Genomic DNA, 14,563 nt, shown 5'->3' on the forward strand with positions numbered 1-14,563 from the left:
ATAGAGTGCATATCCTAAATGAATTCCATGTAACTTCACATGTTCACGCACTTCTCTGACTTCTATTCCACCCCCACACTAAAGTAAATTAAAACCTCTTCCAATCCACTGCTGGTTTTCAGAGTATTCTATAACCTTAACCTCTACTATCCTCCTTGGCGGCTGCTACTGCTTCTCTTGCCAGTTCGGATACCGCCACAGAATTTCTGTTCATTATTTTCTTTAATACCTACTGTAGAAGGCATGAGAATGTTGGCGAAAATGAACATGCATATATATCCTGCACCCCCCCCCCCCCACTTCCATAGCCCCCTTGACCAACAGATTACCTTGCAGAATTCTACTCACTAACCCTTTTTTCTTAGACTTAAAGGGAAGGTGTCATGATTTTTTATTATATTGCTTTTAATAAAGTATAAACAAAAAATTTATTTATTAGTGTTGTCACGTTCTAATTTTTACTGTGTTCAAACTTTTACTTCTCTATGGGGGCTGCCATTTTTTTTTCATCTCTGTATGTGTCGATTTTATTTTGAAAAACGATCATTTTTTAGCAAGTTATGAACATTTTTCGATTTATGCTAATTTGTTTCTTAACCCCTTCCCGCTCCTGGACGTACTATTAGGTCATGGCAGCTGTATCGTTCGCGCTCCATGACCTAATAGAACGTCTCGGGAGTAACGGCCGTTTCGGCCGTCCTCCCGACACATACAGGAGCTGTGACAGCTGCTGTCTTGTTCAGCAGCTGTCACAGCTCCTACAGCGGGGACCAATCGCTGTGTCCCCGCTGATTAACCCCTTAAAAGCCGCGTTCTATAGAGATCGCGGCTTTTTAGGGGTTAAGCTGCCATCGCCGGCCTGCTACGCGATAGCAGCCGGCGATGGTGACTATGGCAACCGGACACCAAACAATGGCGTCCGGCTATGCCATAGACGGAAGCCTAGTGGGTCCTGACAACGTCAGGACCCACTATGCTTGCTGTCAGTGAGTAGCTGACAGTTCTAATACACTGTACTACGCATGTAGTGCAGTGTATTAGAATTGCGATCAGGGCCTCCTGCCCTCATGTCCCCTAGTGGGACAAAGTAATAAAGTAAAAAAAAAAGTACAAAAAAGATGTGTAAAAATAAGAAAATAAAAGTTTTAAAAGTATTAAAAGTAAAGATCCCCCTTTTTACCTGATCAGTCATTTATTATTAATAAAAATATATAAACAAACAAATAAACTATACATAATTGGTATCGCCGCGTCTGTAACGGCCTGAACTACAAAATTATTTCGTTATTTATCGCGCACGGTGAACGCCGTAAAAGAAAATAATAATAAACCGTACCACAATCACAATTGTTTGGTCACTTCACCTCGCAAAAAATTGAATAAAAAGATCAAAAAGTCGCATGTACCAAAAAATGGTACTGATGGAAACTACAGTTCGTTACGCAAAAAATAAGTCCTCGCACGGCTTTATTGATTGAAAAATAAAAAAGTTCTGGCTCTTAGAATAAGGTAACACAAAAAGTGAATGATTGTTTACAAAACGTATTTTATTGTGCAAACGCCATAAGACATAAAAAAAAACTATAAACATCTGGTATCGCCGTAATCGTATCGCCCCGCAGAATAAAGTGAATATGTAATTTATAGCGCACGGTGAACGCTGTAAAAAAAAAGAATAAAAAAACAATAGTAGAATTGCTGTTTTTTAGTCACCACGCCACCTAAAAATAGAATAAAAACTGATCAAAAAGCCGCATGCACCCCAAGAAAACTACAATGAATTCCTCAAGGGGTCTAGTTTCCAAATTGGGGTCACTTTTGGGGGGTTCCCAATGTTTTGGCACCACAAGACTTCTTCAAACCGAACATGGTGCCTAATAAAAAAGAGGCCTCAAAATCCGCTAGGTGCTCCTTTGCTTCTGAGGCCGGTGCTTCAGTCCATTACCGCCCGAGGGCCACATGTGGGATATTTCTCAAAACTGCAGAATCTGTGCAATACGGATTAAGTTGCGTTTCTCTGATAAATCCTTTTGTGTTATAAAAAAATGGTATAAAGAGGATTTTCTGACAAAAACAAATATGTTAATTTCACCTCTACTTTGCTCTAAATTTCTGTGAAACACCTAAAGGGTTCATAAACTTTCTAAATTCTGTTGTGAATACTTTGAGGGGTCTAGTTTCTAAAATGGGGTATTTGATAGGGGTTTCTAATATATGGGCCCCTCAAAGCAACTTCAGAACTGAACTGTAACCTAAAAAAATAAATAAATGAGGCAATACTTCGCTTCTTACATTATACTGATAATGAGCCGTGCCCACCCCTAGATGACCCCAGTTTTGACCGTTTGTATAAACGGAGACCCCTATTAGACCGTTTCAGTGCCCGGTTTTCCCAAGCCTACACCCCCGAGAAGTGTATTTCTATTGATGAGTCCCTGGTACATTTTAAAGGGAGGGTTCAATTCCGCGAGTACCTGCCGGGTAAGAGGGCAAGGTATGGCGTGAAGATGTATAAGCTGTGAGAGTGCATCAGGGTATACCTACAGATTTATGATATATGACGGAAAGGCCACCCCCAAACCAGACTGCATCCTGGACTACAATAGGTACATGGGAGGGGTGGACTTGTAAGATCAAGTCCTGAAGCCCTACAGTGCCATGCGGTGTGGTATAAGAAGCTGGCCGGGCACATCATACAGATGGCTTTGTACAATGCGTACGTACTACGTCGATGTGCAGGCCAGACGGGAACTTTCCTGGAATTTCAAGAGGTGATTATCAAGAACCTAATCTTTAGGGACCAAGAAGGGGGGCCACACGCATCGTACCAGGGCGGCAACACTTTCCAGGAGAAGTTCCCCAAACTGGCAAGAAGGGAAAAAGTCAAAAGAGGTGCAAAGTCTGCTATAAGAGGGCGATAAGGAAGGACACAATATATCAATGTGACACGTGTCACGAATAACCAGAGCTCTGTATGAAAGAGTGTTTTAAAATTTATCATACAAATGGTAACAACAACCATAAATAAATTCCTTGAGGGGTGTAGTTTCCAAAATGGAGTCACTATTGGGGGATTCCTACTGTTTTGGCACCTCAACACCTCTTCAAACCTGGCATGCGGCCTAAAATATATTCTAATAAAAAAGAGGACTCAAAATGCACTAGGTGCTTCTTTGCTTCTAGGGCTTGTGTTTTATTCCACGAGCACACTAGAGCCACATGTGGGACATTTCTAAAAATTGCAGAATCTGGACAATACATATTTAGTAGTGTTTCTCTGGTAAAACGTTCTGTGTTACAGAAAAAAAAATTAATAAAATTGAAATTCAGCAAGAAAAATGAAATTTGCAAATTTCACCTCCACTTTGCTTTAATTCCTGTGAAATGCCTAAATGCTGTTTTGAATACTTTGAGGGGTCTAGTTTTTAAAATGGGGTGTTTTATCAGGGTTTCTAATACATAGGTCCCTCAAAGCCACTTCAGAACTCAAGAGGTACCTTAAAAAAAAGGCTTTTGAAATTTTCTTAAAAATATGAGAAATTGCTGTTTATGTTCTAAGCCTTGTAACGTCCAAGAAAAATAAAAGAATGTTCAAAAATGATGCCAATCTAAAGTAGACATATGGGAAATGTGAACTAGTAACTATTTCTGGTGGTATAACCGTCTGTTTTACAAGCAGATGCATTTAAATTCTGAAAAATGCAATTTTTTCTAAATTTTCTCTAAATTTTGCAATTTTTCACCAATAAACACTGAATATATCGACCAAATTTTACCACGAACATGAAGCCCAATGTGCCACGAGAAAACAATCTCAGAATCGCTTGGGTAGGTTTAAGCATTCCGACGTTATTACCACATAAAGTGAAATATGTCAGATTTGAAAAATGGGCTCTGAGCCTTAAGGCCAAAACTAGGCTGCGTCCTTAAGGGGTTAATGACCAATTGGGCGTGTTTTTACATAAAATCTAAAATCGGTCGTAACTTGCTCAAAAATGATCGTTTTTCAAAATATAAAACAGTTGTTATCTACATTACAGCGCCGATCAGATTATGAAGGAGATAGGGCCATTTATAATCTGGTGAGAGAGCCTCTTTAAGTGCCCTTCAGTGTTCGCATTATTTCTCCATTCTGCCAATCAGAAGCAACGGAGCTTGACTATATAGAGATTTTGAATTGTAATGGAAAGCAGCATTACGCATATCAGTCCAGGTAGTAGCTTTTTGATTAGCATATCCAACTGGTTGGCATGGAGACGGGCTTAGGTCTACTGGGGAGCCTCTGCTGATCGTCTGTCTCGCTGAGACTGCAGTCGTTCCTCAGTCAGCTGGGGAGTTTCAGTAGCTCATTGTTGGCTGTGGCGCATCTTGTCAGCCTGGAGACGGGCTTGGGTCTGCAGAGAGGTTTCAACATCTCGGGAAGCAGCCATGCACTTTGCCACAGTAGACTAGGTCCTAGAGAGCTGAAACCCTTTCGAAAACCTTTGGAAGCACTTGATTTACTTATGTGCCAAATTTGGTGCCGATTAGTCCAGTCGTTTGGTCGTGCATAAAGAACATGCAAAAGACAAGAGAAATTCATTTTTATATATATATATATATATCAGTGGCCACCAAAAGTTCCGGAACACCCTCATAACTTTTGAACGGCTCAAGGTAGAGGGTTTAAATTTGGTGGGATTTAATGGGGTCATAAAATCTACCAGTTAACGTTAAAAAAAAACACCCCAACCCCCTTGGGGGCGGTGGGGTGGGCAGGGGCAGCAACATCTTAAATTGCACAGGGAGTCGAGTGGGGGCTCATTTGAAAGCTCTTTTCAATACAAAAACGATGCGCCAAACGTTAGTTATCTTCATTATCGGCTACCGCCTGTGTTAGCATTACACCAAAATGTACCACGCGGGTAAAATCCTAAATCTGTGTGTGTGTGTGTGCGTGTGTGCGCGCGCTTGGGAATGTCACATCAAGGTGACTTTAAATTACGTATTCTTATAATCGGCCTCGGCGATACAAAATGGACCTTGTCTACGATTGTAACATGATTTCATGTGTACACATTTCGGTAGTCGCTTGTTGTGCTCCATTCGAGACAGATGTATGAGGATTTTCATGTACAGTGAGCAGAACATCTAAAGCTTTTTCATCATTACCAGCATGTTTGGGTCTTCCGGATCTTGGTGCGTCTTTAATTGAACCAGTTATTTTGAAACTATGAACTGTTCTTTTAACAGTTGACAATGAAATTGGATCACGGATGGGATAAGTGGCATTGAATAAAGCCGCTACTTCTCGATAGGATCTTATTTTTTCTTTGCCATACCCTCTCATCATCAATAAAGTGATCCTTTGTTTCGGTCAAATGCATTTTGTGATTTGACAATAGAAATGTCCTAAAATGAAAATTGCTCTCCGAATTCGCGCTCTCTGAAATTCACAAGTGACTACCGAAATGTGTACACATGAAATCATGTTACAATCGTAGACAAGGTCCATTTTGTATCGCCGAGGCCGATTGTAATAATACGTAATTTAAAGTCACCTTGATGTGACATTCCCAAGCTCACACACACACGCACATGCGCCCACACACATTTAGGATTTTACCTGCGCAGTGCATTTTGGGTAATGCTAACACCGGCGGTAGCCGATAATGATGATGATAACTTTAAAGTTAAATATCTCAGAGAACCAAAAAATCCTATCAAGATCGATTGCGGCATTGTTTTCGTATTGAAAAGAGCTTTCAGCCCCCACTCGACCGCCCCCCCGTGCCATTTAGGATTTTGCTGCCCCCGCCCACTCAACTGCCCCCAAGGGGGCGAGGGTGTTTTTTTTTGGCGTTAACTGGTAGATTTTATAGAACTTTTGGTGGGGTGTGTGTGTTAGATATAGGTGAGCAGAATTCTCCTCTTATATGTGTGCAGTGTATAGAAGACATGATAGCAGTTAGGCTCCACCCACTAGTTGAGAGAAAACTGAGAAATCGAGAGAGAGCCTGCAGAGGGGAAAACGGCTAAAGGATGCAGAATACAAGTCCTAATAATGGTCAGAAATAGTGTTATTCCTCGTGTACACATATATAACGGCTTATTCTGAAAAGTTATGTACACTTTAAATAATTGCCAGAAAACAATTTGTGTATAGGGGCAGCAAAACTTTCGTCCAATGTCTGCTGTTGGGGGAAACAAGGAACAGTATATTGTATTTTGTATATGAGGTGTTTGGCAGCCAATTTTCCTTCTCTTCCTATTGCAATAAACATGAATGTTCAACCACCTGCTTTCTTAGGGTTAGCAGTGTAGGCAGATGCTGCATCAGAACGCCAAAGAAAGAGAAAGGGGCCCTCTAATATCTTACTGGGGTGTCGGGAAAGTTTTTGATGAAAGAAGGTGGTTGAGACTCTGGGTAAGTGTTCCTTTTGCTCTCCCAGTCCTGAAGAACATACAATGTTTCATTAGGGTATGTGCACACGAGAACTGGCTTTTACGTGTGAAAAGACAGGCTGTTTTCAGGAGAAAACAGCTGCGTCGTTTCAGACGTAAAAGTTCCTCCTCGCATTTTGCGAGGCGTCTTTGACGCCCGTAATCTTGAGCTGTTCTTCATTGACTTCAATGAAAAACGGCTCAAATTACGTTTCAAAGAAGTGTCCTGCACTTCTTTGACGAGGCAGTCATTTTACGCTTCGTCGTTTGACAGCTGTCAAACGACGACACGTAAATGACAGGTCGTCTGCACAGTACGTCGGCAAACCGATTCAAATGAATGGGCAGATGTTTGCCGATGTATTGAAGACGTATTTTCAGGCTTAAATCGAGGCATAATACGCCTCGTTTACGCCTGAAAATAGGTCGTGTGAACCCAGCCTTATAGGGAATAGAACATAGAGATTGTTAATATGGATTAAATATTTGAATTGTATTATTCATCAAAAAAATTAAAAAGATTAAATGAATACCAGTTATAGTGGGAACTTCTAGTAGAAAAATAAAAGAACAGAAAGAATACATGATATCCCATTTAGATAAACTCTGCCAAGTTTGTAAGACCACCACAAGCCTTGTAATACTAAATGCGTTACTTGTGAATATATTTGTATAAGGAAATATGTATTTGTAAACATTTCCAGTGGCCTAAACCTAGTCTGTCATTGTACATAGAAAATCTCATTACGAGCCAATAGATAGAAATATAATATTAATTGTACAGAAAATTAGAAGATTTAGCCTGGCTTTGTCACTGAGGTTTGTAAAAATCTGTTTGCTATAGGCGGTTCACTATGGAAATATAATTTATTAGAAACTGCTCGATCTGTGTATACTCCAATTTTGTAAAAGAAAACCAGATCATACTGCATAAACAGACAATTGACGGGATCATAAAATCAGGTTAAAGGTGCTGTCCGGCCATGGGACCGTTTTTCATACTGATGACCTATCCACAGGATAGGTCATCGGTATATTATATATAGGGGTGCAACACCTGCGCCTTGCACCGATCAGCTCCCTCCGGGCACCGGATGTTATGCACGGTATGCAGTGTTCGGTGCCGGAAGCAGATGGCTCCGCGCACTGCATATCAGCCGTGCTGCAGAACTGCTCTTATTTACTTGAATAGGAGCAGAGCTGCAGTTCGGCCGCTATACCGTGACCGGAGCCATTTGCTTCCCGCTCAGACATCCGGTGCCTGGAGACAGCCGATAGGTGCGGGGTGTCTTGTGGATAGGCATTCAGTATGAGAAACGGAACCTTGGCTGCACAACCCCTTAAAGAAGAGGAATGTACAATAAGCTCCCTTATCACACAGAGTAATATGCAGAATTTAATGTCAGCCAGACAAAAAAGAGAGAAAATAAGACAGTCAAGTGAAATAGTCTATTAAAGTAGCAAACTTGGGGTTTATACCCAAAAAGTAATGATTAATAAAGGCAGTGTAAAAGGTATCCAAGAGAACGGGGTGCTGATGGCAGAGCTGGTCAGGCGAGATCCGTAGAGGTCCAACAGCTGCATGATTACTCCATTGGACCATCCAAAGCCCAGCTGTAGAGAAGGAAAAACCAGTATGGTGAGAGGATTTATACCAAAGCTGTTACCATAGGGTGAAGTAATAAAGTCCCTATAATGAGCCACTTTTGACCTAAGGATCTGTTTATGACATAATTTTTACCATGGAAATCAATGCCAGACACACAATCATGGGGATATACATTTTCACAGTATACTTAAAAAAAACCTGTATGCAGCTTTATAACAGGTTTACTGTTTTTTAGATAGAATATTTGCTAACCACTCAGTTCTATTACCTGTACTTCATATTCTCCACCTCCCCCTGGTTTGCCGTCACCTTCAACATTATACTGTGGGGAAACAAAGAACGCAACAGTTAGCAACACAATGCGGCTTCAGCACAATCCTCCTGTGGGTCCATCACCATTTACTGCAGTTTTTATCTTGTTTAAATCATTGCTCAAATTTGATATTAGGGAGATAGAGGGGGATACAACCCAAATAAAATGCCAAATTTAGGCCCAGAAACCTTGTGATAAAAACACTTTCTAGCGATTTTGCGCACTGGTTGGTTTTATGGTACTAAATCTTTTATTTTTTTAAGGTGCAAAAATTATTATTAAATATATGATTTTATTTAATTTTAATAGCGGTAAATTGAACAAAAAGTAAAGAAAATTGATGTTAATTTATAGGTCTCAATCTTCTCATTTGTAAATTCACACTAAAATAAAGCATTAAAATGGTTTCTCTATTTAGTTTTGGTCATTTTGATCTATAATATGTATATTCTGGATCTATTGAGGCGGCTAGATCCATAGTTTGGGTTTGCATGGGCGGTGTATCTTTTTTGTTTTGTTACTTTATATTATATTATACTTTATATTTATTTTTTTACCTATTCTTACAATATGTTCCCCTTAAAGATCTCTGGGGGACATTCATAATTTATATATATATTTTTTTTTATAAAGCAGGTTTTCACTGAAATTGGGACATCCATACACACACACACACACACACACACACACACACATCCTTTTTCGTTATGTGGGTCTGTCTGTGTGTGTGCATAAATCGAAGCGTGTGTGTATATATGTCTATAGCTGCATTATTCTGCGTACTATACAGTATATGACGGCATTATCAGTCTATGGCAGAATTATTTCTGTACTGTTTATGGTGGTTTTTATATCATATACTATATATAGTGGCATTATTTCTGTGTACTGTCTATTTGTTAATAGCCGTGTACTAGAGAAATACAATAATAGCTATGGTTAAAGGGGTATTCCCATCTAAGACATTTATGGCATATGGTATGCACCTATGTGGAGATCAGAAATCTCCTGACCCCTGTCCCGTCTGGTGAGGGGGACACCATCAGAACTACCTCTATTATGTCCATATGCCCTAATAAGGGATATGGACAGGGGTTGTCTTTGAGACAACCCCTTTAAGTATCCAAATATTAAGACCTGGAAATAGGATGGTAATAAATTATACGAAGAGAAAAGAAAATCGCAATGTTACGACTATACATTACTTCCAGCAATATATGGACTGTACAGTACATTCACATGGCATCCATGAATGAAAATGGATCGGCAACCGCAAAAATGGATCGGCTACGGCGCCATAATACAGAACCTCTTGTGTCGCCACACGGCAGAGCCCTGTGCATGGGACCTTATGCTGTGCAAGACAGTAGACAACCCATCAACTTTTACTAGAAGATCCAATGGGAAAGAGGGCTACCCACAGGGAGAGGGAAACTTCATTCGCAACGTGAGGTCATATGAGCCCTATACAACCAATGCCTGTGGCCTCCCTTCTGCACCCTGGATTAACCACTTTAACACTGTCCCCTCCTGAGAATGCCCCACCTATCCGGATCGGCCCCTATCAAACTGCCAACTTACTTTTTCATACATAGCGTTGTACTTCTTATAAGCATCAAAGTTTACTGTGACCCACTTTTGAGCTAAACTGAAGGCGATCTCCTTTGCTTTTTTATATTCAGTTTTCTCCAAACCTGTCAGAGATGGAACAATGTTTAAATTTCATACATAAAGGATGTGTTAATAACCCACTTCTAAGTATGTGCCAAATTTATACTTTACAGTACAGTTGCATAGTGATACAGAGTCATTAAATCATAGCCCCCCCCCCCACACAAACCACCATGCCTTACATCAGTGTTCCCCAACCAATGGCTCAGGGGCCACATGTTACTCTCAGACCTCCTATGGCTATCCTTTAATATAATTTTTTTAGTTATATGGAACCAAAAGCATTTAATTAGTAGGAAACGCTTTAGTAATAGGCCAACAACATGGACGCGCATACATTCTTTTTTGTTAAATTGTTCAATCAACTTCAAGTTGCAGGGGAAAATTAGTGAACTGCTATTTTCAAGCCAAACCACACATTTTTAATTTGAGTGAATCCTACATTTTTTTTGTTTTTATATAAAAAAAAAAAAGCTTAACCATTGTTGATTGAAAAGCTCTGCAGCTTTCTGATTTACTATTCCACATGAATTTCAAAATTTCTCTTTGCTGTCAGTGAATGGAAACATTCTGGTATGGATCTTCATCCTCTGAGTGTACAACATAATGTTTCTATGTACTAACAGCAAAGAGAAATAATTCTAATTATTTTTAAAGCTTAATTTTTAGGGTCTTGTCTAGGGTCTAATTTAATTTTGGGGCTTGGTCTCGGGTCTGAAGCCTTCCTTGCCCAAATCCTGTACTTTCTACTTATGTGGATGATAGTGTGTGAGGTACCATTTTTCCAGCATGCTCTGATCATCTGTCATGTTATGCTGGGAGTTGAAGCCTCACAAGAGTTGTGATAAAACTCCCATTGTAGTCTGATGATGATCAATCATCAAGCCATGCTGGGAGTTGTCCTTTCACATAAGCCGTGATTGTTTACCACAACTCAGACGGCAATTGTGCCCTCACCTTAAAAGGGTATTCCGGTTACAACAAGTTCAAACGAAGGGTTCGGGCAACTTCGGGGTTCCCATTCTCGTAAACAGTGGGGGGTCCGAGCTGTCGGACACCCACCGATCAGCAAGTTACCCCTTACCCTATGGATAGGTGGTAACTTGTAACCAGAAAACCCCTTTAAGGCTACATTCAGAACAGCATAGCTAACCTCGGATGTGAAAAACTGCAGTTTTTCACGTCCGAGGTGGACGCGTTGTCACGGATCCCCCATAGACTAGAGTCTATGGAGGGATGAGTGACACGAAGGAAAATAGGACATGTCCTATTTTTTCACGGACCCTTCACACACTCCGGTGAAACAACGGTCGTGTGAACGGCCCCATTGAAATATGAGTCCGTGTGACAGCCATTGTTTTAATGGCCGTCACACAGACGAGATACACGCTCGTTTGAATGAGCCCTAACTGGTAAATGCTCAAGGGGCCTATTCAAAAGTTTTGCTATGGGGCCCAGCACTTTCTAGTTACGCACCATGCTACAGCCACCACATTAATTACACATCATTTGTGTTAAATCTCAAGTGTTCCTCACCTTCAATCACCATGTGCTGTAAAGGTGGCCAGCCATTTGGAAAATCCCACTGCTGGCCAGTTTCTTTTAAAGATGTTGGGAGTCCATTCTGATAAGATAGTGCTTTACTTATCTGCAAAATTCACGGCTAGAATTTAGTTTAGATACTTAGATAATAAATTAATTATTTGATAAAAACAAAAGTTAAGTACCTCTACAGCACAATAATATGAAGGGATGAGCATGCGAGTGATTTTTCTCAAAACATTGAACTGTAATACATGACAGAATAAAGGGGTTGTCCATGTTGGAGGCTGTTTTTTATACTGATGAGCTATCCACAGGATAGATCATCAGTATATGATCAGTGGGGGTCCGGAAGCAGAAGGCTCCATACAATATATAGTGGCCATGTTACAGTACTGCAGCTCTGCTCCTATATAAGTAGTCGGAGCCTAGCACCAAGCACTGCATAGCGCCGGAGGCAGCCGTAAAAGCTGATCGGTGAGGGGTCCGGGTGTCGGACCACCACCGATCGTACACTGATGACCTATCCTGTGGATAGGTCATAAGTATAAAAAACAGCCTCGAACCTGGACAACCCCTTCAATTCTGGTAAAGTCAGTTCAATAAACATGTCCAAAAACTGTTAGGGTATGTTCACAGTGTTCACGCAGTGTTTTCAGGCGTATTTCGGGGCGTTTACGCCTCGAAAAATGCCTGAAAAAACGGAAGCTGAACGGCTACAAACATCTGCCCATTTAAATCAATGGGAAAAACCGCATTTAGTTCATACAGGGCGTATTTTTACGGCGCTGTTTTAAAAAATGGAGCATAAAAAGACACTCCATAAAAAGAAGTAGCATGTCACTTCTTGAGGCGTTTTTTGGAGCTGATTTTCCATTGAACACTATGAAAAACGCATCAAAAGAAGCTCCAAATCCAAAGAAGCTTAATTTTCAGCTTCAAAAACGCCTGAAAATCAGAGGCTGTTTTCTCTGAAAACAGCTCCGTAATTTTCAGCCGTTTTTGACTCCGCGTGTGCACATACCGTCACTTTAACACCTTCCCGCCTCAGTCTATTTTGTTTTTTTATTTTAGTACCTCCCCCATATCCCAAGAACCATAACATATTTATTTTGCATAACGGGCATGTAGTTTTTAATGGCACCATTCAATGCATCATATAATGTACTGAGAAACATAAAAAAAATTATTTTATGGGTCGAAATGAAAAATAAAATGCACTTAATCCATTGGTTTTTGGGTTTCATTTTTACAGCGTTCCCCGTGTGGTAACAATAACATGTTAACTTTGTGTGGGTCAATACGATTACAGCAGTACCAAAGTTATAAAGTTTTCTTGTGATGTTTTACCACTTTTACAAAATGAAAATATTTTGTTAAAAATAATTATTTGTGTGTACTTATGTATTGCAGTATATTGTGCTTTTAATGGTCTCCTATTAAAGGCTATGTACACCCTTAATAGGGATTTATTATATATTTTTTAATAAAAAGGTCAATCAGTGTGTTTGAAACTTTATTTAATTAAAAATTAAAAATTATTTTTAATCTTTGAGATACAGCTGTTCTGTATTCTGTATACAGAGCAGCTGTATCGGTCCCTAAGACCTGAATCCATCAGTCCTGCGGACCTGACGGGTTCAGTGTCAGCGAGTCCTGTATATTAGATCCACCTGTAATCTATTACATCTAAGTTATGAACTTATGAAAATAGAGAAGATGCTAGCAGCACTGAACAAAATAAAAGTAAGCTATCAAAAATATATGGTGCACGCCTGGAGGGTACCAGGTTCAAAGTACCTTAGTAATCAATGTAAAGTCCAACGTCAGGCAGCACTAAGTGAAACAAATGGTTTGTTTATTCCAAAATTACATGAACTTAGATGTGATGGATAACAGGTGGATCACACTCAGGACCCGCTGGCACTGAACCCGTCAGTCCCGCGAACCTGACGGTTACAGGATTCATTGTAAGATACAGCTGCTCTGTATGCAGAATAGAGAGCAGCTGTATCTAAAAAGTTTTTAAAAATACTAATTATAAAGTTGCACCAAACACACTGTTTGACCTCTTTATTTAAAAAAAAATCCCCTCCAAAGGTTTACATAGCCTTTAAAGACGCTCTGTCACCAGTTTATAAGTGCCCTATCACCTACCTAAGGTGATAGGCGCTGTAATGTGGATAACAACAGTTTTTTTTGGTTTTTTTTCTTCTTTTTTTTTTGGCGGAATTATTACTATATTTTGTTTTATGCTAATTTCTTGTGAATGCCCAACTGCGTGTTTTTTTTACTTTAGAGCAAGAGGGCGTTTTAAAGAGAAGTGTATGACACTGACCAATGAGCATCATAGACTTCTCTTCATTCATGTTCAGCTGAACTCACAGCTGTGCTGTCACTTACTCCCACAGTAACTTTACCGGAGTGTCGGGAGAATGAAAAGACACCGCCTCCTGGCTGGAGGCGGTGTCTTTTCATTCTCCCGACGCTCCGGTAAATTTAATGAGGGAATAAGGTCCCATTCACACGAACGTGAATGGAAATCACGCGCAGCACATGGACCCATTGATTTCAATGGGGCCGTTCACACGTGTGTTTTCACGTAGCGAGAGTCCGCTGCGTGAAACTCACTGCATGTCCTATATTGGTGTATTTTCATGTGCCTACGTGCCATTGAAGTCAATGGGAGCGTGAAAACAGTACAGCTGAACATGAATGAAGAGAAGTGTATGACGCTGATTGGTCAGCGTCATACACTTCTCTTTACAACGCCCACTTGCTCTAATGTAAAAAAAAAACGCCCATTTGGGCATTTAGAAGAAATTACCATAAAACGAAAAATAGTCATAACTCCGTCAAAAATAAACTGTTATCTACATTACAGTGCCTATCACCTTAGGTAGGGCACTTATAAACTGGTGACAGAGCCTCTTTAGGGCTTCGTTCACATCTTTGTCAGGGCTCTGTTCGGACGTTCCATCTGAGCTTTCTGTCGGATCGGAGCC

The 14,563-nt window shown here is 40.3% G+C and overlaps 1 protein-coding gene across 1 annotated transcript in view; it reads right to left on the reverse strand.

The window, feature by feature from the left end:
* Window positions 1-7,706: 7,706 nt before the first annotated feature.
* TREH (trehalase) overlaps window positions 7,707-14,563 on the reverse strand; it is a 40,473-nt gene continuing 33,616 nt past the window's right edge. Inside the window, exons 12-15 of the mRNA XM_075838919.1 lie at window positions 11,553-11,664; window positions 9,927-10,039; window positions 8,301-8,354; window positions 7,707-8,037 (exon numbers count right to left, since the gene is read on the reverse strand). Coding sequence (XP_075695034.1) covers window positions 7,897-8,037; window positions 8,301-8,354; window positions 9,927-10,039; window positions 11,553-11,664 — 420 coding nt within the window. The 3' untranslated portion in view covers window positions 7,707-7,896. The remainder of the gene's footprint in view (window positions 8,038-8,300; window positions 8,355-9,926; window positions 10,040-11,552; window positions 11,665-14,563) is intronic.

This window comes from Rhinoderma darwinii, chromosome 10 (assembly GCF_050947455.1).
Source record: "Rhinoderma darwinii isolate aRhiDar2 chromosome 10, aRhiDar2.hap1, whole genome shotgun sequence".
Classification (NCBI taxonomy): Eukaryota; Metazoa; Chordata; class Amphibia; order Anura; family Rhinodermatidae; genus Rhinoderma; species Rhinoderma darwinii.